Raw genomic sequence first — 25,011 nt, 5'->3', positions numbered from 1 at the left:
CCCCTTTTTCCCTTGCTTGGAAGAGGGAAAGATCACTCGGGTTCGGGTGTGACGACTACTTCCCCCATGCACTGACGTTGCCTACCAATCAAGCTTGTAGCTACTCCTATACATGTGAAGGATGGCGACTTTGGACGCTCCAAATCGGACGTTCCCACGTGTCAACAACGCCCACGCCATGACAAGAACAACAGGAAGCGAGTAGCACCACGTTTTAATTAGCTCGCCGGTAAGAACATCAGCGGTAACAAATCGTTTTTCCGGTAAAATCATTACTGTACCAAGATTTATTAAAGTAAAAGCCACTAGGGAGAGTGGAGCCGATGATCCCATGTGGATATGACAGGGAGGGCCCGCCGTGCAGCGAGCCAACGTACGGGCCGAGGCATGGGCGGGCCCGCCTCATGTTTCGCGCGCGCCCCCATCCCATATTACAATCACGTGCACTGGATCAAACCCCCCCCGATCTTTATATTACACATAGAAACAGATCAACAAATCCCCGCGCTGGCTGCCGCTGCATTGACTCTACAATTATTCTACTCCACATTTCATTTCAGATCCATCCACCATTATCAAGCCAGAGGAGCTGCTGGCCCAATTGCTTGCAGCTCTGATTCTTGCCTGGAGGAGGAAGAAGAAGAAGACGACCAACAACAACAAGAAGCTAGAAATTAACATCAATGGAGGGGGATTGGCGGCGGTGGTGGGCGCTGCTGGCGACGGTGTGGATCCAGGCGTGGACGGGGACAAACTTCGACTTCCCGGCCTACTCCGCCGCCCTCAAATCCGCCATCTCCCCTGCAGCCTCCGGCGCCGTCTCCCAGCAGCGGTACCTCAGCTACCTCGCCACCGCCTCCGACCTCGGCAAGGCCCTGGGATGGACCTCCGGACTCGCGCTGCTGCGGATGCCGCTCCCCGCCGTGCTCCTCCTCGCCGCCGCCATGGGCGCCGCCGCCTACGCCCTCCAGTTCTGCACGCTCGCTTTCCCCGCCCTCGCCGTCCCCTACCACGCCGTATGTGCATCCTTCTGCTGCTCCTGCTTCTTCTTCCCCGTTTTTGTTAAGACCAATTTGTTACATTAGTCTTGGTCCAAATTAATTACGTACTGCATGATTTCTTCTTAGTTTGATTCGAATTAGTACTAACAAAGATGAGATGCATCAGTGTGATTATTTGATTTGCTTTTGCTGGAAGAGATTCGGATGTGGAGGCTGAGCTGAAATGTAGGAATTTGGAGACCATGCCGGCCTCACGTTTTTTAGTTCTCCAGCCGGCCGGCAACTCCGTCTAGCCATTGATTTGCTTTGCTTTCCTCCTTGACTTGCCTTTTTGACTCATTATTGACTGAGCCGAGCTGAGCTGAGCTTTACTCTACTAATGACATCGAGAAGCAAATTAAGCAAAGGAGCTGGATTTTGATTTCCTGACCTTCCCATTTTCTGCATCCATCGCAGGTGTTCATGGCGTGCGTCGTGGCCGGCTGCAGCATCTGCTGGTTCAACACCGTCTGCTTCGTCGTCTGCACCCGCGCATTCCCCGCGGCCACCCGCCCCCTCGCCCTCTCCCTCTCCACTAGCTTCAACGGCCTCAGCGCCGCCTTCTACACCCTCTTCGCCGACGCCGTCGCCCCCGCCGCACCCTCCGTCTACCTCCTCCTCAACGCCGCCCTCCCCCTCGCCGTCTCCCTCCTCTCCCTCCCACCCGTCCTCCTCCTCCCACCGTCGCCCGAGACCGACGCCGCGCAAGCCACGCGCCACCGTCGCGTCTTCCTCGGCTTGTACATCATCGCCGTCGTCACCGGCGTCTACCTCGTCGCCCTCGGCTCCTTCGACACCACCGGCTCCACCGCCTGGATCGTCCTCGCTGGCGCCATGGCACTCCTCGGCGTCCCCCTCATCATCCCCGGCGCCTCCTGCATCTCTCACCCCGACGACGACGCCCATGCCGCCGACACTGCACTGCTGCCGCTTATCCACACCAGCAACAAGGATGGTGATGATGATCATCAGCACAGGGAGGAGTACCAGCAGCAGCAGGGATGTTGCCCTGGGGACAACAAGGGGCCCCGCCGTCTGCTGGTTCTCGGCGAGGAGCACAGCGTGAAGAGACTCCTCTGCTGCGCCAATTTCTGGTTCTACTATGCGGCCTACTTCTGCGGCGCCACCGTCGGGCTGGTGTACAGCAACAACTTGGGGCAGATCGCGCAGTCGCTCAACCGCCAGTCGCAGCTCCCCATGCTTCTCGCCGTCTACTCCTCCTGCTCCTTCTTCGGCCGCCTTCTCTCTGCGCTCCCCGACTTCCTTCCCAGGTCCCTCTCTTCGTCTTACTCTCAGTTATATCCATACATGTCCTCATCACCCGGGGCTCCTAGGTTCGAATAAATTAACTGACCATACAAATTGATGTGGCATGATCGCAGGAAGGTGTCATTTGCTCGGACAGGGTGGCTTGCGGCTGCGCTGGTGCCCATGCCGATGGCCTTCTTCATAATGTGGACGTGGCACAACGACAACACGCTGGTCGCAGGGACGGCGCTGATCGGGCTAAGCTCGGGGTTCATCTTTGCCGCGGCGGTGTCAGTGACGTCCGAGCTCTTCGGACCCAACAGCATCGGCGTGAACCACAACATCCTCATCACCAACATCCCCCTCGGGTCGCTCCTCTTCGGGCAGGTCGCCGCCATCGTGTACGACGCAAACGGGCTGAAGAAGACGGTGCGTGACCACCGCACCGGCATGGTGGACACCATGATGGTGTGCATGAGCGAGGCGTGCTACTCGACAACCTTCTTCCTGTGGGGTTGCATCACGTTGCTGGGGCTGGCGTCGAGCGTAGCCCTTTTCTTGAGAACAAGACCAGCTTATGCCACTGCTGCCGGTCAGTCTAGCTGTAATAAGAAACCTTGATGATGTTTTCCAGTTGAGTGCAGAGGGAATCCCTTGCTCTCCTGAAATCATAGCTAGACTGTACAATTCGTTTCAGTTATTTATAGGTGGACTGACTGACAGTTAGATGCAATACATGTTGTGAATTTCATGACCAGATTCGTAAGAGATCGAGGGCAGAAAATTACCGGCTTACTAGCAGCTTGTATCGATCACATGTAAAACATAGAACCGGTACTCTGTTTACAGGGCATTGATGTTAACTTAATTGGAGGCCAAGAAGGTTGCATACTTTTAGTTTTGATTGTTTGCTTGAAGACCAAAAGGGTCTTGCATGAATTCATCGATTTCTCCATGTCTTTTGTTGATGTTACTACACTTTAAGAACGGCAGTTCTGAAATTTAAACTCCCTACCATCTTAAGTTGGAGCCTAAAAACTTGAAATCGGAAGGTGCCGACAGCAACAAAGATACCAAATCCACATCTATATCAGTACGTGTACCTCACTCACAACTGAAGGGATGGAAATGCAATTACTTGGCAGGAGCACTCATGAATGAGCCTATGAGCTTGGCTGGCTATCTTCTCTCTTGTTCATCATCCTGCCTGCGCCATGGATTCAGTGCTTCTCTCATGGCTTGGGCCTCTGGACTGCTTTCCCAAGCTCTCTTCTCTGACTCCAGCACAGTTACCTTCTCATCTGTAGCATACACCAAAAACAGAAAATGCATCATTATTCATTAGCAAGAGTTGTTGTTTCCAACAAGAAACCAGAGCAATTTGGAGAAGATCATTTCTTCAACAAGAACTTTACAAGATTAATAATGATACTGCACAATCGAAACCTGCATGACCAGAAAGAGATTAGAACTTAGAAGGAAGCCTGAATGTTGAACGGGGGAGAGAGACGCACAGAAGCCGGTGTGGACCATGAAGAGCTCCATGGCGGCGCCTATGGCCACGCCGCCGCCTGCGATCTTGAGGTACCACCCCAATAACCTCATTCTATGCTGCTGCAATGCATCAACCGGCACCTGAAAGGCCAATCAGTCACGCGTCCAATCAATGGAGGCCGAGAAAGCTTGGAGTGATGAGAAGCAGAGGCCGCCGGAGCGAGACCAGGCTTCGGCTTCGCCTTCGGCGGCGGCGGCAGATCGTGGGACGAGGCGAGGAAGAAGAAGAAGAAGAAGAAGAAGAAGAAGGAAGTGGGCTGTTACATGGCGGCCCAAGCTCTTCAAGGCCCAGCAGCAAACTCATCTCTTTTCCCCACTGAACCGCTCCCCTTCCATTCCATCCACACGCTCGACTCGATCCCAAGGCACATGGCGATGGCGGCGTCCTCGCCGGCGCCGACGAGGGCTGCTGCCGCCGGCGGCGGCGGCTGGGGGGCGTTTACCCTGGCCCCGCCATCTCCGAAGCTCCGCCGTGTCTCCGCCGCGCCCTCCGTCTGCCTTCGTCGTCGATGCCGCGCTACTCACCGGTGGCGCCTTCCTCCGCGATGCCGCGGGAAGCCGGCCGTCGGTGGCTCGGTGGTCGAGGAGGAAGACGCTTCGCCGGAGAGGAAGGAGGCTGCGGCTGCGAGCGGCGGGTTGCTGGACTGGTTCAGGCTTGACAGCGTTGGGATGGACATCCTGGGCATCGCCGCGCCCGCCGTGGTCGCGCTCGCCGCCGACCCCGTCACCGCGCTCGTCGACACCGCCTTCGTCGGCCACATCGGTAACTAAATCCCCCACCGCCTTCCACTGTGAGCTCAGTTCCAGTTCATAATTGACAAAGACACAGCATACTTACTTTACTACATGCACTTAACAGCTATTTTGTCATCATATATGTTTGGAGCAGAGATTATCTGTTCATTGATTTCATGGGATTCAATTCAACTCTGTCGGCAGGCTCAGTCGAACTAGCGGCGGTCGGTGTGTCCATCTCTGTCTTCAACCTGGTGTCCAAGCTGTTCAATGTGCCGCTGCTTAACGTCACCACATCCTTTGTTGCCGAGCAGCAGGCAGTGGATGCCAGTCCTAGCGGCGTAGGAGAAAGTAAGCGAGTTCGGGGTTCTCTTCGTCCTGTTAAAAGCAGAAAGTCTTGTTTGTGTTACACTGATTGCTGTTTAGTTTTCACCTAGGGGACGAATTGTCGAGCACTCAGGAGCAGGCGGCTGAAAAGAGGAAGTTTCTTCCTGCGGTGTCGACGTCCTTGGCTCTCGCTGCTGGCATCGGGTTGATGGAAATGGTGGCGCTGATTGCTGGATCTGGGATGCTGATGGACATCGTTGGTATACCTGTCGTACGTAAGACTAATTTATAGTTAAAATACTGGGATTTCTGGGTTCTGAAGTTGTTTGGGTGCGGTGTGGTGCCTGGGTAATTCAGGTGCTGATTTAGCATTCTCTTGCTTAACTGCTAAGACTGAGAGCAAGATGGAGTAAACCAGATAATAACTGGATTACATGAATATCCCATTTGGACAGATGAGTTATGGTACTATGAAAACATGGGTGTCTACTTGCTATAACCAATAACTATTTGGATAATGAGCACAAGAAATTTTCCTAAACATATCACTGAAACTTACCACAGTATTAGGTGATAGGCGTTAGCCAAGTAGCAAAATCCACAGGTTTAATTTCTCTGTAGCGCCAACTTTCTTATGGTTTATTCTTTTAACAGCTGTAACTAATTCTAAATATTCTGGATCAAACATAAGTTTTACTCTTCATAACTGACACAGGATTCACCGATGCGAGCACCAGCAGAACAGTTTCTTACTCTAAGGGCATATGGTGCTCCACCTGTCATAGTATCACTTGCAGCACAAGGCGCCTTTCGTGGATTTATGGATACAAAGACACCCTTGTATGCTGTGGGTAAGATTATGTAAATAAATTTTGCTGTTACGTTTAGCTTCATATTTAAGATTAAAATGTTGAGGCAAGAAACTAATTATGGGGCCGTATGATGTATTCAGGTGCTGGCAACCTAGTAAATGCAATACTGGATGCCATATTTATTTTTCCACTTGGTCTAGGAGTAAGTGGCGCTGCATTGGCAACAGTGACTTCTGAGTATGTTGGATCCACCATGAGATCTTTTACCCTTTTTTTGCTTTTCCCTATTGTTATCTGTATTTGTAAACTGCCTAAACTATTTGCATAATTCATCTGCATGTATTCAGGTACTTGGCAGCATTCATCCTCCTATGGAAGCTGAATAACGAACTAGTACTGTTTTCATGGGATGTAATTGGTGGTGACATCATCCGCTACCTAAAATCTGGTTGGTCAATATTGCTCATGCTTATTTCCTAGAACTTTTTACTGCTTCCTTGTATGTATTTTTTTTATCTATACAAAAAGATAACTTAGTAATAGCTATATTAAGCATCCCGAATTACATGTTGCTGCAATATACCATATACGATGGCCACTTTAACTCGAGCGATTGTCTAGGTGCACTGCTAATTGGCAGAACCATCGCGGTAATCCTGCCATTGTCTCTGTCAACATCCTTGGCTGCAAGGCAAGGGCCTGTTCCAATGGCTGGTTATGAGATAAGCTTACAAGTCTGGCTAACAATTTCTCTGCTCAACGATGCACTAGCTCTTGCTGGTCAGGTCTGTGCATTTACAGGAACCTGCCTCTAATATTTAGCCTGATATGTTCATATGTGTGTTTGAAGTATCTATAATCTAACGCAGGCTCTACTCGCGAGCGAATATGCAAAAGGGAACTACAAGCAAGCCCGCATGGTTTTGTACAGAGTTCTGCAGGTTAACAGGACACTGCATTCGCAATTGCTAGTGGAGTTTCTCTTCTTCATTAGCTCTAATCATAAGCTTAAATGATATTATCTTTTTCCTGCAGATTGGAGGTGTTACTGGTGCTTCACTTGCTGCAGCATTGTTCCTCGGGTTTGGTTCTCTGTCCTTGCTGTTTACAGATGATCCAGCAGTTCTAGATGTTGCCCAGTCTGGTGTCTGGGTAATGATTAATTATGAAAAGTCAACACTTTGCTTTCTCGAATCACTAACGCACGATGATGATCTTATATCCACTTAACGGATGTTGAATGATTGCAGTTTGTCACTATTTCTCAGCCGATAAATGCTATCGCCTTTGTGTTCGACGGGCTCTACTATGGCGTTTCTGACTTTGCCTACGCGGCATACTCCACGGTTCAGCCTCTATATATTCTCACTGCAGCATTATCGGTTATATAGCTGCAGCATCCTCACCACAATCATACCGTTGTTTCAGCTCTTCGCGGGGGTCGTCTCATCGGCGTTCCTTCTTGTCGCCGCCCCCAAATTCGGTCTCGGTGGCGTCTGGGCTGGTCTTGTCCTATTCATGGGGCTGCGAGCAATTGCCGGGTTCTGGAGGTAGTAATAGGATGTTAATTTCATCGCTCTTCTCTTGGCAAGGGATCATTTTAAGCGCACGGCAGTTTCCTGGCTTTTTGTCCGATATCAAGTCCTAGACTTATATTAGAACAGGATCAATGGTGCTTGCTTTGGGTAAATAAAAGAAAAGAAAAGAAAAGGAATATACAGATGTGAGTGGCTTGATTAATATGTGTGTGTTTTCAGGTTGGGGAGCAAAGGTGGACCTTGGGAAGTGGTGTGGTCAGAGACTGATTAATAAAGCAAGCAGAGGGAGAGGCATTGTGAGGCAAATTTGATGCTCTAGCAGTGCAACATTGTGAGGAAATCACACAAGGATCAGCAGGAGGGGTAAGGCCCTGTTTGTTTGGGCTTCTGCTTCAGCTTTTGATGTTTCTAGATGAAAAGCACGTCCGGAGGTGCTTCTTAGTTTCATGTGTAAATAGAGAAGTGCTTTTGAAATTGCTAAAAACACCAAAAACTGAAGCAGGGCCTAAGAAAACTCAAGCACAACACAGTAAGGGTGGATTGCACGACAGATTCGAAACTAGTAAGGCTTAATTAGCTAGGTACAGTAGGTCTCTTGCCTTGCCTCCTCCTCCTGCTGTTGCGCAAGGTTGTTTTTGCATTCAGTTGCATGGTATAGTATAAAATACAGATGTAGTATGAATTTTGTAGCGATGCATGAACGAAAGTTACCACATTTTCAGCAGAGTATACATCATGCATGCTGCCCTACCTAATTTGATTTCTTTCTGAAACAAAGATGGATGTATGGATGCATGGGAGCTAAAGTGATGTACCACCACCTGCTTCTAATCTTGTCCAGTGTCCAGTTTTCCTTGCTGATCACCGTGTCTTCACCAACCTAAGTCCTTATACATGACTGGTTTATTCATTATCAATTTATCATTATTGTCGATCAATGCCACTTCACCTACCTAGGTACATACTCCGTACTATACGAGAGTAGTACAGTACAGGTGTACTAATTTTAAGAAAGAAGGAAATAAAGAAAGGAAAAAATGCACATTCACCGAAAACCGTTGACCCGTCGCTCCTGGAAATGGTGCGCTCGTCGCCGTCGGTGCCAAGAAACCAAACCACCGACGCGCCTACAAAACAAAGACACACATTTCAAATCAAATCATCCTCTTCCCCAATTCAGATCCCAAATCCCTCCCCCCGGACCGGAGATCCAAATTCCTCCGCCATGGCCGCCGCCGCCGCCCCGATCCTCCCCACCACCCTCCCGGCCACCGTCCCCTCCGCCGCAGCTCCGGCGACCAGCCCGATCCCAACCGCCATCTCCTCCTCCCCAGACCCAGCCGCGACGCGGGCCTTCCTCCTCCGCCTCTACGACACGGCCAAAACCTCCCTCTCCACGGCCCGCCCCTGGGCGGAGCTCCTCGACCGGACCGCCCTCTCCCGCCCGGACACCGTCTCCGCCGCCACCTCCCGCCTCCGGAAGAACCTCCCCTACTTCCGCGTCAACTACCTCGCCCTCATCTCCTTCACCCTCGCCGTCTCCCTCCTCGCCCACCCTTTCGCGCTCCTCGCCCTCCTGGCGCTCCTCGCCGCCTGGTGCCTCCTCTACCTCCTCCGCGACCCGGCCACCTCCCCGCCCCTCGCCGCCTTCGGCCGGACGTTCTCCGATCGCGAGACGCTGGGCGGGCTCGTCGCGGCCTCGGCGTTCGTCGTGTTTCTGACCTCCGTCGGGGGAATCATCTTCTCCGCGCTCGCCCTCGGCGCCGCCGTTGTTTGTGTCCATGGCACCTTCCGGGTGCCCGAGGATCTGTTCCTCGATGACGTGCCTGAACAGGATCCCGCCTCCCTCGGCCTGCTCGGCTTCATCAACAGCAGCGCCGGCGCCGCCGGAGGAGCAGCGCGCGTCTGAATGCATGTCTGATCGAGGTTTCAGCATTCCCCATGGAATTCCTTCCTTCGCCCCCCACATTATTATACTACATTACATTACACACAGAAGAGAAGAAGAAGACAAGATATGGATCTAGCTTTTGTTGTTTGTTTCATTTCAGGAGTTGTATTTTTTTACTCTCTTTTTTTACTGCATTTCATACTTACAACATACAGAAGATATATGTTTTCTGCATTCCATGCTGTGTTTTTGTTTTTCTGTATCATGAGACAAGATTATATATGTTGAGGATTAATGCTACAGCAGTATAAATAACTTTGCTGTTGAGACAGACACCCATTTCTTTTCATTCATCATCTTGGAGTTGGAGGATTTGATTTCCTTCATACTACAAACACAAGAGAAGGTCTTTCAAGCATTAATTCTCCATGTTTATTTGCTCCAATGCAACCAGCAAATTACAGCAGCCCAATCTCTCCTCTCTCTCGCTCACTCTCTGAAGAACTATACAACAGGGTTCAGTAAAATCTACAAGAAAACACACTTCAGGAATTGATTTCCTATTTGTATCTGCGCCGGACGCCAATTGAGGGGTGCGGCTGGATATGCTCTAAGGCCTCGCATAAAGCTTGGCATCCTCCCGGTTGTCGCTGCAAGTTTGAATCCAAACGCACTTGTCTGCATCCACACAAATTAAAATTTGTATGCGGGATATATATACGTATAACTTGTTTCTACCGGAAAATGAAGACGGTATATAATCTTGTGCACCATAGGACAAGGAGACAATGGCCATCATGACAGCAAGGGCCGCCAAGCATATAGCCGGCCCTCGTGTTTCTCTGGACAAGCGCCATGACCACGCTAATGGATCGAGCCATTGTCAAAATTAGTCGTAGCCCGAAAGTTAACCATGCAACGTCATAACAACAGATAACAGTAATATTAAGTATTGTATGTTCAAACGATTCCTAACAAAGACCACGGGAAGGAAGATAATTGCACATAGCTAGAGAGAGTGATTATGGAATGGGATTTTGATAGAGACGAGTCGCTCCATGTGTCAAAATTACGCACCATGGCCACGGTATCCGCTCAAGAGAAACCCTAGCCGCCGTCGTCTTCGAAGAAACTTCAATCTCCAGCGGTTCCCCTCGTGTCTCACGGCCGATCTGGCCTTAGGAGACGAGGGGAACCATGGATCAACATCTGGCATCAAGTTTTGCTACCTTCTTTCGTTAGGTTTTTGTGTGCTTCTCGGTGGCGTCTTGGCGATGGATACGCCATCGTCTAGAAGATTGGTGTCCTGACTCCTTCATCGTCCTGGTGTAGGCGTTGCAACCTATGCCATGGAGTCAATGGTTCTCATAACACGTCTTTTCGGGTTGCTGGTATTTTTTCTTGTGGATTCATCGACGAAGAAGCAGTTTTACAGCTTGTCTTGCAAAGGGTATTACCCCGGCCATGGTGCGTTCAATGATCTTCGGTACTCACCTTCTGAGATGGGCGGCTCATTCGGCTTTTCAAAACCTCTGAGGTTAGTTCAGCTTGTGCAAGCATGGTATTTTGTAATTTTGTCAACGAATATGTGGAGAAGTATCAAGATGCGAATGATGGATCAAGAGAAGTTTACTTCGAAGGACTACAGTGAAGCTTTTAGTTTTGTTGAGTACCTTTGTTATTTGTGTTTGTTCGTGTATCGATCATTTGTACTTTGTCTCTTCAATAAATAAAGCCAGATCGTTGCTCTCAAAAAAAAAATTATGACCTATGTTCCGAGGCAAGACATTGAGCAAGACTCGAAGTCTAGCTACAGCAGAAAGATAGAAAAATGATGAATAGCATTATAACCCATGGACAACATACTAATTTAATTTGCATCACAAAGAAAAATTTAAGGAGCCAGCTAGCATAAGAAGTCTAGAACAACGCACATGTACAACATCCAATGCCAAATTTATCAATGCAAGTGTTGCAGCTACACGTACTCACGAGTAGTCGTACAAGTCACGACTAGGCTACATGTGACTTCCTATTCAGCGCATTATACCAACATACGAAGACAAACAAGCAACTAGTTGAGGAACATAACAGCTCCAGCAAAGACATATCACTTGATTGCAATATAAGGAAATTACAATGCTAGCTATACATGTCGTACTTGTATCAACATCAGTTGCACCTTAAAAATATTAAGAAGTATCTCAATTAAGAGTTGGTGGTTGCCCTTGATGTCAAGTTGAGACCGTCATGTCTTCAATAGTCCAGACTGGATCTATTTCTTGACTTTAGGTTTTTCAGCCATATTCGTGGCGGTTCTCATAACCTGTCTCCTGTCAGGACCGGCTGCCTTACAAGCATCTATTAACAGCTCCATTGCTTCTGCTCTGACCTGACCTGGAATAATAATCATGCGCGAATGACAAAAAGAAAATGTTTAGGTATGCCGATTCGTATAACATACATATAACATTTAATATATATATTTTATAATTGTAAATTGTATTTTAATGTGTTTGTTTGTATTTTTTAATAGTACTTATAATATTTTGTTTTTAACATTCAACATTTCAATAGATTTCATGCAAAAACAATGTCGCATCGTATACAGGTATAAACTATCAAGTGTACAAGAATCTTAATGTTATGCATTTTTGTAATAATCCAATGTTTCAAATAAGGATAAACACATGGAGGTGAATTATCAAGTTAGGTCTTTACAAGAATAAATACATAGTTATAGTTTTCTCCAGAAACATCTACATACTTACATACTTAACAAAATAGATATTCGGGTTTGTTATACCTAAATCGCATGATTTTTAGTTAGAGATAAGTTGATTATTCAGCCGTTGGATCTAGATTGTGCTTTAAAATTCGCAACGAAAAGGAAGTGAGTGGCTTTGATACTATCAACGAAGAATTAAATCTTTTACTTCAAAATTCAGGCGCCTGAGATATGGACACACCCATACATATTTGGCATAATAAACAGGATAAATTTCAAGAAATCACGGTTTTTGGGGCCCGTCTCACTAGCTCCAAGTTTTTGCTAATTTGCCAACAGAATTACACATTTTCGGTTAGACTGTATCAACTAGCCACATAATTTTTACATCACATAAATTATTAAATTACCTTTTCTCGGTTAGGCCTAGCTAGGGTGGGAGCTCTCAGCTCATTTATATCTCACTTTTTTTTGCTTTGCTTTTGTTTTTTAAACAACGATCTGACTTTATTTATTCAACGAACAAAATACAACTGATCAAAAAATTAAGACGACAGCAAATATTTCGGATAAACCGAAAGTTACATAAAAAATCTGACCCCAATTTCTCTGTAAAAGCAATGATTTCTCTACAATTGTCTCTCACTCTACAAATACATGTAGTAGACAACATGATGTAGAAACCCGGAATTCAAATTTAACCAAATGAAATCCTTCATTTTCTACCAAATGAAATGGAAGTCAAGCGAACTGTAAGTGAAACGAAACTTACAAAATCTTAGCCATGGAAACCAGAAAGAGGAAGTCAAATTATTCCAGGTCTATTTCAAACAGAATAGCTTCTCGTAGTGTCTGTCACTCTAGTGTAGTGTAGCCATGCCTTCTTTTCAATAGCCAATTGAGAGGCGTTGCATTGTGGCAATGTGGCGGTCCATGGCATTTTCGGCTTCCTGCAAGCTCTGGAACGCGCGCCCACCCGTACGAGAATACTCCCTCCCTTCCATAATTCTCCCCTTCATAATTCTTGTCTCAAATTTGTTCAAAAATGGATGTATCTATTCCTAAAAAACGTCTAGATACATGTAAGATTTTGACAAGAATTATGAAACGGAGGAAGTAGTCGTGGAGACGACCCGAAGATCGACCCTGATGTAAAGCTTCAGTGTCCTTGTTTTTTTTTTGTCTTGATGTTTATTAATATGTACAAATGGTATTATACCGCACAAAATAGATATGCTTTGCTTGCTTGCAACTGTGTGTAGGATCTGCAACTGTTTTGGCAAGCAGTGGTTTGCTTCCAAGTCACTGGAACTGAACCAACTTAACTGAATTTTTGAAGCCACATCTAAGATAGCTCTGCCCCTTTCTGTTCTGACCTGAATTGTGTATGTTTGTCATTGGCGACTAACATTTCTGTACTAGACCAACTAGATTGCTGGAACATTACAAATTTCTGTACAAGCAGAGCAAGTTGTGCTGTGCGAACCTGAAGCCGCCTTCTGGTCGCGAACTTCAGCTGTTACAACTGTCAACATATATATGTATGTGACAATCATATATTGGCAAATCCACAATAGTAGTTACAATCAATATATACTTGCCGATATATATGAAGGCAATAATGCATCATCAACAACTAGGCTACAGAGAATTATTATTCCCGGACAAAATAATGCTATACTACTGTGGAAGTGGAACTAGTAGCTAGAAATAATTACAGCGGTCGTCGCTATACAGATATCGTCGTCGTTGTCATCACCACTCTAGGATTATTCTCGAGGGGAGCAAACCTCCGAAACCGTCGTGTTCCTTGACTCCTGCTATGTCCTCGCAGGCCACTAGTCTAAGAGTCGAGCTGCAGGCATGCTTGCCACACTTGAGCTTCAGCTCCTCGAGGCTCCTGGAGAACACCTGCTCCAGCCAGGCCTGAAGGGGCCTCTTGCCCTCTAATGATGTCCATGCCACTGCGAGCATCTGATCCATTGCGCCGACATCGACCTGTAGCGTGCAGCCAGGGCCTAGAACGCCGCGGAGTGTATCGCTCAGCTCTTGCAGCGTATCGTCGGCGACCTTGTTGAAGTCGAACGGCTTGAAGTCGACCGATTCATCGACCGAACACAAGAGGCTGTCGATGGATGATCTCTCTGGGGTGCCGGATGAGTTGTCGTTGCTGCTGCTGTGGTTGTCGGCGTCGTTGGATCCATCATCATCCATGGGGAGGTTCAGGTCGAATGGCACACTTGATGTTCTGTGCAGTCGCTTGGAAATGCTCGGCGATTCTTGCTGTTTCAATTCTTGGTCGTCGGAGATGTTGAGCTTTCGCTTACTGATACTACTCCCAGAGTACAAAGATGCTTGAATTTTGGTGAGAGGATGCCTTGGGGAAACAGACACCTTCCCACTAGGGCCTCTGCTGATCACCATATCCGATTCTACCAGGAGCTTCAGTTGATGTCCTCTAGCTGCCAGGATCTTTTCTTCAGAAAAAGTATGACCATCTTCCACTCCAAAAGGTACACTTTTGGAGCCTCGGGCTGTTCTTGTTGACAACACCACAACCGAGTCATTAATATCAACCTCCTTGCCACGCAGGTCCCGGAACCTGCCAGTCTCACTGGCATGAATAAGAGTGTCCTGGACAAGGCAGTCAGCTTTGTCGACGTTGTCGAGAAAGATGACAGATCGCCTCTTCTTGCTAAGCTCGTCAACAATACAGTCTGTGCCAGTCTTCCCTCTGTAACTTGAGTCACCCCAATCCTGGGGACTCAGGTCCAGATAAATCATGTTCTCCTTGCTGCCATGCAGGAGCTCCGCAAGCGCCACACCAACTTTGCGCTTGGCCATGCTGTCGGAGCCATGAAAACTAAACCAGATGTCATTCTTCCTGTTTGCACCACGGCGTCTCTCCATTGACTTGCACCACGCAATGGATTCACAAATAGCTTTCAAGGCTTCTTCCTGTCTTCCAACTACCTTGAACAGGCTTTCCACAAGTTGCTTGGAATTGCTCAAATCAGAACCTTGTGCTGCAAGGTGTGAAGGTTTCTGCCAATGGCCAAAGGCAGACATACCTCCGGAAGCTGCCGAATGCAGGGCACTAGGTGATGGTTGCCCCATATTTGTGGAACTTCTGGAACAAGCATAGGGTTGTGCAAAGACCTGTGGGGGCTTCAGATTCAAATCATTCACCTTCTTGGGTATAGATAACTCTGCATCCACTGATTGTTTCCAGCAGGCAGAATTTGTACCCTTGGAAGAAGATCCACGAGGTGTGCCCAAAACCAAGTCAGTTGCCACGGATGAAGGTGACACATGATCTTCACAATCATGAAAATTTGACAGGTTTTCATGTCGGGATTGTACACCCCTATCTTGAAGGTGTTCATCGCCCTTTGAATGACTTGCTTGAAGTTTCAGTACAGAGTCTTCGTGACTTTGCTTGGAGATAGATGGAGGTGAAATACTCTTTGTGGTTGCATTCATCTGTGAAGCAGGCACTACCAAAGGTCTAATAACCTCCCTTTGGAGTGCAACTGACTCAGGACCTTTGCTCGGATTTGCTGGTCTTTCCCTGTCAGCTGGAACAGGAATATAATTTGAAAATAACTGGTATGAACCTCTGTTAATCCTTTGGCAGCCTTGGTGGAGCCGCAGGCAGTACTCATTCCACTTGGTCTGCAGATTCCGTATTTTCGATTTCAACACCATCTGATCATCTCTAACCTGCACTGAAGAAAAACTGTACATCTTTTATACCAATGATATCCAAAACTATGCATCTATCGATACACTGTGCATATGCATTAATTATGTTGCTTAAAAGTTCCAAAAGACGTGAACAGTTTCACACCTTGAGTGCATCGAATCCATTGTTAGGACCTATCATGCTGCCATTCTGCAGCAGGGAAGGAAGGCCTCCCTGGTGATGGTCTTCAGCTGTAATACCACTTCCTCTAATGATAGTTGCAACTTCTTGATCGTATCTATCATTGCAATGTTGACACCGGAGCGCCTGAGGACAAGAATTCGCTGCGAGGCTGTTAGCATCGTAGCCATCATTGGTAACTCCTCCAAAAGGAACGAACGATTCCATAAAGCTGCAAATTACAAATTCAAAACTGTTAGGTCAAGTTAATAGAAGCGAACCAAGTACATCATCACAGAAGCCACGCCAAGTCCTATCACCGTCGATCTTAGATACAAAAACAGCAAACTCTGGTTGTGATTTGTACTCACCAAGTCTCCCTTTCTTATATATCTAAACTGAAGATGTACCAATTTTGAAATAAAATAAATAAAAACTTATTTTTTTTGTTACATAGAACATCAAGTGTTCTGCTTTTGCATCAAGAAGAAAAGACCAAGTACAAGGCTTACGCCGATGAAAGAATAAAAGCAAAACTAAGCTCAGAGACTTCCACATGGCATTTTATCAGTCATTGAATAGTTAAAAGGACAAAAAAAACTACATGGATTAGAAACGAAACCATATTAACCACAGTAACACAACTTCACCATGCACTTCATTCAAGCATGAAGAACAAGATGAAAGAATAAAAGCTTCTTTTTATGTTATGTGGAACAGCAAGTGCTCTGCTTTTGCGTTAAGAAGAACAGACCAAGTACAAGGCTTGTGGCGATGAAAGAATAAAAGGAAAACTAAGCTCGGAGACTTCCAGATGGCATTCCAGGCCACTGAATAGTTAAAAGGACAAAGACAATTGCACGGAGCAGCTGAAACCATATTAACCATAGTAACACAACTTCGCTCTGTACTTCATTCAAGCATGAAGAACAAGATAGCATGCTTTAAGACAATTACTTAAGTGAGCATATTACTGGATCAAGCTTTGACAAAGTAACTGTACTTAACAGAAAACAACCACGAAAACACTCGGGACATGTTACCATATTTAAAGACCTCGCTACAAACTTAACCAATCAGGCATGGTAGAAAAATAACCATGCTTGCCTACAATGGGCACACAGAAATCTGCACTCAAAACATTAAACTAATCAAGGACATACATAAACTAGTAACACACAAATCTTTACTGCTACCAGACAGCAAAGAAACATGCTGGTAATAAATAAACAAACTAAGCACAGCAGTCACTAAATGGATGGCAATCAAATCTCAAGCATAAACAAATGGTGAAGAAACAAAGGGTCTTCTTCACCTTGGAGGCTTGGAGAAGGCCACGGCGGTAGTTGCCAGAGGCATGAGTCCGGCTGCGGCGGCGGACCGCACGGCGGTGATTGGCAGCAGCTGGAGCTCCCAGTCCTTGTCGAGCAAGGGGAACTTGGAGAGGAAGGTGAGGTAGGTCTCGTAGGTCGCCGACCAGCCCATGACCCAGACGCGGCGGCCGGCCCTGTGCGTCTCCAGCACGCGCGTGACCTCGGCCACCGTGCGGCGGCCCGCCTCCTGGAGCTCGCCGTCGTCGGGGACGACGAGCTCCTTGAGGTCCCCGACGCTTATGATGACGCCGGAGGAGGAGGAGGAGGTGGCGGCTGCGGCCATGGAGGCGAGGTCGAGGCCGACGGGGAGGATGCGGTACGGCGAGGCGGCGGCGAAGTCGGCGGCGGCGGAGGCGGCGCCGACGCCGACGAGCATGGGGTTGCGGCCGCGGGCGAGGACCTCGGCGATGCGGCGGCAGTTCTCCTCCTCGCCGGTGGCAGCGGCGGGGGAGGAGCATGGGACGTCGGCGTCGTCGGCGGCCGCGAAGCTGCAGAGGAAGAGCGGCGGCGGGCGGCCCGCGAGCATGGGGATCGGCGGCGCCGGGCGGAGGATGGCGAGCTTGATGTCGGCGCTGCGGAACCCGGCGTCGCCGAAGACGCGGCTGACCACCGGGTCGTCGAGGATCGCCAGCACCAGCTGCGACAGCTCCACCTTCACCTGAGAAGCCGAAGCCGCCGCCGAAGCCGAAGAAGCCGCGTGGTGGTGGTGCACGTAGAAGTGGAAGGTGTCGGGGTTCCGCCGCTGGTTGGCCTGCGACCGCTTGACGGCCGCCATGAGCGAGTTGGACACCGGCGGCTCGTCCGACTCCGCCGACGACGAAGAAGAAGCGGCGGAGGCGGAGGGGAGGCGGTCGAGGGAGACGGCGAAGCAGAGCTCTAGCGCCTTGAGCTGCACGCGGGGCGCGTAGGCGGCGCTGCGGGCCCTGGCGAGCGCGTCGCGGAGCAGCGGCGGCGACGAGGGCGCCGCCGGGGACAGCAGGGACGAGATGAGGTGCAGCGACGTCGTCTGCGCGTGCGCGCGCCGCCGCGCCGAGACCACCGCGGAATCCAGCGCCGCCACCGCCGCCGGCGCCAGGCACTGCCTCGCCGCGGCCACCGGCGTCGGCATCGCCCCCGAGGAAGAAGAAGCAGCGAGCAAGGGAAGAAGGGGATTGGGGATTCGAGGGACTTGTTTGCGATTACTTTTCACTACGCACGCCGCATGGGGACCAAAGCGTAAAACCGGCAAGGACCGGGTTGCTAATAGCGGAAAGGCCCAGGGGTGTCGGCCGCTGGAAGAAGAGGAGAAAAATAATTGGGAAGGAAGGCAGGTAGAGAGCTTTTATACGATTTGAAGATTGAACAAGACGAAGAAGAGGGTGATGATATTTCCTCTGCTTTTCTGCTTCTCTTTTGGGGGGAGATGTGGTGGGGCCAGCAAGGCAGTGAGGGAGGCAGTGAGTGAGTGGGGGAAATAATTTTACTTTTATTTATTTTTTTGGGTGGAGGCAGCACTAGGAATAGGAACCAGAACATATGCAGGCTGAGGTCAGTGAGTGAACAGCACAGATGCTTGCTCTCTCCTCCTCTTTTTTGGGCTTAGATCACTGTGCAGCATGATTGTTCTCCTCCTCCTGTAAAGATCCATTTTCCATTCCATGCTGGTTGAGATCACGGTGGAGAGAGCGGGCGAGAGGGAGGTGCATGAGATCGTGCAAATCTTCTAGGAAAGGAAATAGGATCTAAGCTAGGCCAGGCTATGGGTACCCACACAACATGTACAAAAACAGGTTAACTTCGTTCTCGTCCATCCCTCTGCCTGCACAGCCGCTGACGCGGCAAGGGGAGACTGTGCACGTCTTTCGGGGTTTTACATGGGCTTCGAGCAAGTAAAATCGTTATCTGTGACAACAGTGTCACGGTGACTCAAATGGTACCGATTCGTTATTAGCTTACAAGGGGTATAACTAAGAGATGTCGCACTATCTCAGAAAGAAAGTGACTTCATTCGGCGGTTTTGCTCGGAATGCGAAAACACAAACTTCACGTGATTCCAGTAAGCCACCGGTTGCTAGATTTGCGTGTCCTAACTACGAAATTCATGTAAGCGGAAAAGATCAGATGTCCTTTTTGGCAATGTCTTATTGGAAAACAGCCATCCCTCCACTTTAGTTGGACATGGACACCTGTACTGCTCTTGTAACATGTACGTGTTGTTCAAAAGGTACACACCATATATTTTTTTCCCTAGCTACCTGCAAATATTGGTGTATGCAAATCACTGACATGCATGTCTGTCAAATTACCCCTCCAAAGGATCTCCTTTAATTCTGGTTTACAAGATAGGTTTGGCCACAATTAGTGTGTGCTGGAGCTCATATGAGTGGAAGGAGCAATGATATGGTGAGACTGTGTGTGCATGTTTATGTTTGGACAGCAGCACAAATGGTCAGAAGAAGAAGAGTGTGTGTGGGTCCACTTGGAATATGGTGAGACTGTGCATATGGTGGCTGGCTAGGGCCCACTAGCTAGTGACAAGTGGTGTGCTGCTGTGGAGGCAGAAAAGTAGAGGGAGGAGTTTGGATCCTCTGCGCCAGAAATTTGTTTGTTTGGTTCAATTTGATGTGTTCTTTTACATTTCATTCCTTCGACGAGAACAAAAATAAAATACCGTCTTCCAATCGAGCTATGTATAGTTCTACTTGATCTGTGTTAATTTGTTTATTTAGTGGTAGAGCGACGTGTACCGGTGTAAATAATCTTTTCTAGGGTCACCTCGCAAAAAAGCTGAAGTGAAAAAAAAAAACCTTTAGCAAGAAAGAAACATGTTCCAGTAGTCCAATAGCACGTCAAAAGTATAGAAATTCACACGAAGATAATCGAAGAGGTGTTCGTTTAAGCTCGACACGAAAAAAGGCAGAAATTTCTGGTGTACACACTTTTGAGTCACCTGTCAAAGGGCCTTTTCATGGATAAGCATCTCTTGTCTTTTCCTCCTCTCCTTCATCTTTTATTTTAATTTCTTTGTGTGTCTTGTCTTTTCCTCCTTCTCTTTCCTATAGAGGCCGAATAATTGTTAATCACAAATATTCTGATGTAGCTTAGCACTAAATCTTTGGTGGCCCCCAGCACGATCAATTTTAGTGTAGCACAAAGATATCATCATCATCATCGATCTCCATCGATCTACCACGGGTGACCCTTCTTTTCTTTTAACTTTTTTGTCCTTTGCTAATTCCTTCTTCAGGGCAAGGGATGAATTTAATTTTGTGTGATAAAGGTTGGTCAATAGGACATGTGTAGGGAGGAGACAATATTTAAATATTTAATCCCCCAGATTAGAGCTCATCAACTAGGAAACTATATATATAAACTAAACATGGCAGAGGTACATGCACGCATTCATACATGTTTGTACTTGGAATGCAAATGGGATTTCGCAAATATATCAAACTTTCTAGGCTAACCTAAAAATCTTCAAGTCAAATTTTGAGTAATTTTTTTAAACTAGCAAGTAAATTAAGATGGACCCCGCTTGCATCCATGTCACTGATCAATTAGAAAATGATTAAAATTATAGCTATGCATATATATTTGCATCACTTCTGTTTATAAATTGTACCTTTTTCACAATTAAGCAAGCTTAAGTAGCTAGCTGCAATGAGGTTGAGGAAAGTCTAATTGGTCTAAATATATGCCCTATAGGAACTTTTATCCTAAAGGTAAATAGCTGCACTATTTAAGAGAGGTGGCTGGGTGCTAGATGATATGGTCTTGCTTTCAACTTGTGTTGGAATTTCCTTTAAGCAGATCTAGTGCTCAACTTGCCAGCTAGCTGGTATGTATGCTACACTTTCTAGTCATTGTCATGATGACCAGATCGAGACCGGCCAATATGATATGATATGCTTACATATTAGGTGTGCCTCAACAAAAAGAAAGATTACCTGTGATGCGTGTACACTTGGAAAACCATTAATTTACCACCCGTTACATGTGATCGATCATTTCTTCTCTCTCGATCTCATCCTCGTGGCTACTCTTGTTCGGTAAAAAGGTTTATATCAATTAAAATGCGAAAACGTACAAGGCAATTCTAAGGAAATTGATCAAGTGAGATCGATTTTGCGAGCCGCCTTAATTCTGAACCTTACGTGACTAGTTCACTATATATTTATCTCCAATTTCCCACAAGTTTTCGAAAACTAGCAATCTCGCGGCCAATCAAAGAGACCGGTAATTGTTACATATATTTTTTTGCATCCTCTGTTCGCTGTTTAGGCACACACGTACACTTGCACATCAACAAGGGAGAAAATCTCTGTGACTTTGGAAACGAATCTAACGATTTGTTTTCTTACTGTTGAAATCCTATATGTATATATTTCAGTGGGGGGAAAGGAATGTCAAAAGAAAATCCCACTACTAATTGCTCTTCCACCACAAACATCACTCTCATAGCTTTTATGGTCTAAAAGCCATGGATGGTGAAACTTGGCCCTACACACCCTTTCCACACATCACATGCATGAAAGCCCCTCATTTGGATTCATTCATACAATAGACAGGGGCTAGCTGTTAAACTTTTATATCTAAGTAGGAGAAACCTACTAATTGATTTCTCTCAACATGCAAGCATGTCACAATCACACCATTAATTTGTTCACACATATTTAATGGAAAATTCATATTTTTTGCACATGCATGCTACTTTTCATCGAGCAATCTTAACTAATTGAAGAATCTATAATCTATCATACAAATCCATTATACAATTTCACTGGATGTTCTTTTCTTGCTCCTTTTCACTCATGTATGTTATCTAAAAATTTCCTCGAAGCTCACGTATGTTAACTAAAATTTCCGCAACAACGTGCGGGGCGTCATCTAGTGTTAACAACAAGGAAGTCAGGATGAATAGTAATCAACAGGGATGGATCTGCATATATGAAGCTAAACTATAACTAATCAAAAGGATGACGTGACTATATATCTACCCTACTAAATTAATTGACAGTGTTTTTCTTTTCTCTGTTGTACCGGCGGCCAGCTTTTTGGTGAAAGCTAGCTACGTTTGCTTTTCAGTTGTTCTCACGTGCTTTCGGTAACATATGCTATTTTTCTTCATTCCAAAATTTAAGAAGTATTTTATCACTGTCCTAGGTCAAACTTTTAAAAGTTGGACCAAGTTTATATAAAACATATTAATATCTACAATATACAACAAGTATATATCAAAATGTATTTAATAAAACTAATTTGAAGTTATAAATATTGGTAGATTTATCTATAAATTTGATCGAATTTTAAAAGTTTGACTTATTTTTTTTATAAACTTGATCAAATTCAAGAACTTTGATTTAGAACAAAATTAGAACATCTTAGGAAAAGGAACGGAGGAAGTATTAGCTAAGGGCGCTAGTTATAATGATATCACGAGGTCAAAAAAAACCGTATACATCGATCTTGAGTAGTATAGCTAGGTCCATGTAATTAATTAATTAACATGTACATATGTAATCATATATATTTAACTTAGCTTGGAAGGTAAAGTGGAGATTCATAACTTGGGGTTGGGTACGGTGTAAGAGTCAGCTGAATTGAGAGATAAATCAGCTAGCCAATATATACCAGGCACATGAAATGGGTCGAAGGTGGCAGCAGGGCCCACAGGCAGCGTCTGTTGGCATACATATACAGACATATGCATGTCACTCTCAGCTGCTAGCTAGCTTGGCTAGACCTTTTGCATTATTGGTGGCTCCTGGATGCCCTTTTGGAGATAATGATGTGTTCAAAGGAAACCTGTGAGTTCCAAGAAAAGATCTCTCTGCTTAATTTGAGGAAATCAAACGACTTTTAATTACTGGTGGCTCCTGCACTAGCTTTCATAGGAGTATAAAGAGAGAGGAATTTACTTGTGGCAATGAAGAAAAGTTTTACTTATATTTCTTCTATTATATATGTGTTTTACTTTTGCAAGGACGACCTCATGTCAACGTACAAATTAACGTCGATGTCGCCTTTTCAGAGAAAAGTACTGTACTAAAATCATCAGCTCTCCAAATTCCAAACATAACGTGTGTTGATCAGGAAATAGTTGATCTACTGGGTGGTGTTTAATTTACACCACAGGATAGATCATATCTGAGTGGGGGAATCTTGCTCAGTTAGGTAATAAGCTAGCTTGAATGGAATGGAATGGCAATTGATTCTGGTACACACAAACGTGTCCATAGTCAGTGTCTTGGCTCCTCGGCTCTTGGCCGGACAAGCATTCGTTCATTCTATCGTTTCGCCGCGCACAAGCACAAAGAAATTCTTCTGTATCCATCCAAAGGCCAAGCACAAAGAAAGAAATTATTAGCAGCAGTAATCCTGCATCTGGTCATTTGCAAAGAAAGACAGTACTTTTCTCTGAAGCTGACATGCATACATGTGTTTTAATCAGATACAGTTAGTACTATAGAATCGATTGATTATCACTAATAACAGAGAGTTAGGCTGTAGGCACTTACAATGCATCTGTATGTCCACTTGTTTTCGATCAAGAAGTCCAAATAATGCTTCTTCTTCCCCTTCTAGATCTCTTCTCTGAAATCGACGTGGCATCAACGAACAACAAACAACAAAGGCATATCTCTTCTTGTAGTTCTACAAGTGTCCATGTGCAATGCATGCATGTCTCCATTGGTCCTTTGCTCCTACAGTTTGTAGCACAAGTATCTTTCTGATGAAAGCAATGCATGGTCCATTGGGTTTAGGGTTGGGGAGGGTGGGCCCTCCCTAGCTACCTGGCCTAAAGCCAAAAGTGCTCTCTAGGGTGCCAAACATTTGCTTCTGTAGCTAGTAGTAGTTGCCTTGGAAGCTTGACTTTCCCTAGATTTATTTCATTTCTTCTTCTTATTCGGTCGAAAATACATATATGGGTCAACTTTCCCGTAAGCAACGAATTCTAGAATATATCGATCTCTTCTTGGAGCATTAGTGCTCGATATTCCTTCCTTCCAACAGGTGGCAAAGTCTCACATACTTTTCCTTAATAATGAAAAAGGAAAGAGATTGCTCTTTCGACGACCCCTACATCGACAAATGCACACCGTCGAGAAAAGCCCGTAATATTCACCTTTTCCGCCACCACTATCGATCACCCGTCTTTTCCAAGATGTATTCAGACTGTCATACTGAATTTTTTGACTGCGCGAAAAGACGGAGAGACTTTTCGGACAAAAAAAGCTTTTGATTGAGTGCAAAGAGTAATAATGCACACAATTGTGAATGAGAGAAAGAGAGAATATTCTTATTCTCTCACTCCCTCTTCCTGCATTTCATTTCATGCAGGGATCGATCGATCAGAGAACCTTTTTGGGTGCTGCAAAAAAGTAAAACAAAAGCATGCTGCTGCTGTTGCCTGCTGCGATGCCACTAGAGTCAAGTCATGGAAAAGGCCGTTCAGATCACACGTGTTCTCTTGCTGTATTATTCTTCAGCTGGTTTGATTTATTTCATTCTCTTAAAAGATTTTTTTTTCTGTTCTAAAAGAGAAACTGGGCTTTTTTTTTTCTCTCCTCGGAGATCACAATCATGTACATGACTCCTACTGGGCTTTATATTGTGTATGACAGTGTGATTACTACTGGGCCGAAGATGGCAGCAGCGACGGTGTTGTGGCCCAGAAGAGGTGCAACACATTTAGGTCCAGACCCTCCACGGCCATTCTGCTACTTGGAGTCTTGGACTTTGTTTTTTCAAGGTGGAATTGGCACTCATCTTGATGAGTGTATACTTGTCAGAAAAAGGAAATGGGAAAATGATTAATTGGAAAGATTATGTGAAGGGAAATATGAAGCTTGGAGAGAGGATGAGAGGGGGCTATATGGTGCTTTTCAGCAATCCCTTCACTTCACCCTATCAACGAAAA

The 25,011-nt window shown here is 46.3% G+C and overlaps 3 protein-coding genes across 3 annotated transcripts; 2 read left to right on the top strand and 1 right to left on the bottom strand.

Annotated features, from left to right (window-relative positions):
* The first annotated feature begins 488 nt into the window (after positions 1-488).
* LOC100840460 lies at positions 489-8,009 on the top strand. The gene is made up of 15 exons (XM_014902670.2): positions 489-1,016; positions 1,458-2,311; positions 2,423-2,895; positions 3,988-4,605; positions 4,782-4,928; positions 5,015-5,175; positions 5,620-5,755; positions 5,857-5,953; positions 6,064-6,164; positions 6,338-6,501; positions 6,586-6,657; positions 6,752-6,868; positions 6,967-7,062; positions 7,145-7,266; positions 7,474-8,009. Exons 1-15 carry the CDS (start codon positions 684-686, stop codon positions 7,523-7,525), a joined length of 3,543 nt encoding a protein of 1,180 aa, XP_014758156.2. The 5' UTR covers positions 489-683; the 3' UTR covers positions 7,526-8,009.
* A 188-nt stretch (positions 8,010-8,197) lies between these two features.
* On the top strand, positions 8,198-9,478 carry LOC100840152 (PRA1 family protein B2-like). Its single transcript, XM_014902381.2, has one exon. It carries the CDS (start codon positions 8,333-8,335, stop codon positions 9,161-9,163), a length of 831 nt encoding a protein of 276 aa, XP_014757867.2. The 5' UTR covers positions 8,198-8,332; the 3' UTR covers positions 9,164-9,478.
* Positions 9,479-13,287: 3,809 nt separating this feature from the next.
* On the bottom strand, positions 13,288-18,441 carry LOC100845733 (protein DWARF 53). Its single transcript, XM_003577849.4, has 3 exons — positions 17,054-18,441; positions 15,724-15,970; positions 13,288-15,596 (listed from the first exon to the last, which is right to left on the bottom strand). The coding sequence occupies exons 1-3, from the start codon at positions 18,217-18,219 to the stop codon at positions 13,629-13,631; spliced, it is 3,381 nt and encodes a 1,126-aa protein (XP_003577897.2). The 5' UTR covers positions 18,220-18,441; the 3' UTR covers positions 13,288-13,628.
* Positions 18,442-25,011: the final 6,570 nt, after the last annotated feature.

Source organism: Brachypodium distachyon, chromosome 4 (genome assembly GCF_000005505.3).
Source record: "Brachypodium distachyon strain Bd21 chromosome 4, Brachypodium_distachyon_v3.0, whole genome shotgun sequence".
Taxonomy (NCBI): Eukaryota; Viridiplantae; Streptophyta; class Magnoliopsida; order Poales; family Poaceae; genus Brachypodium; species Brachypodium distachyon.
This window is presented reverse-complemented; position numbering and strand designations above follow the sequence as displayed.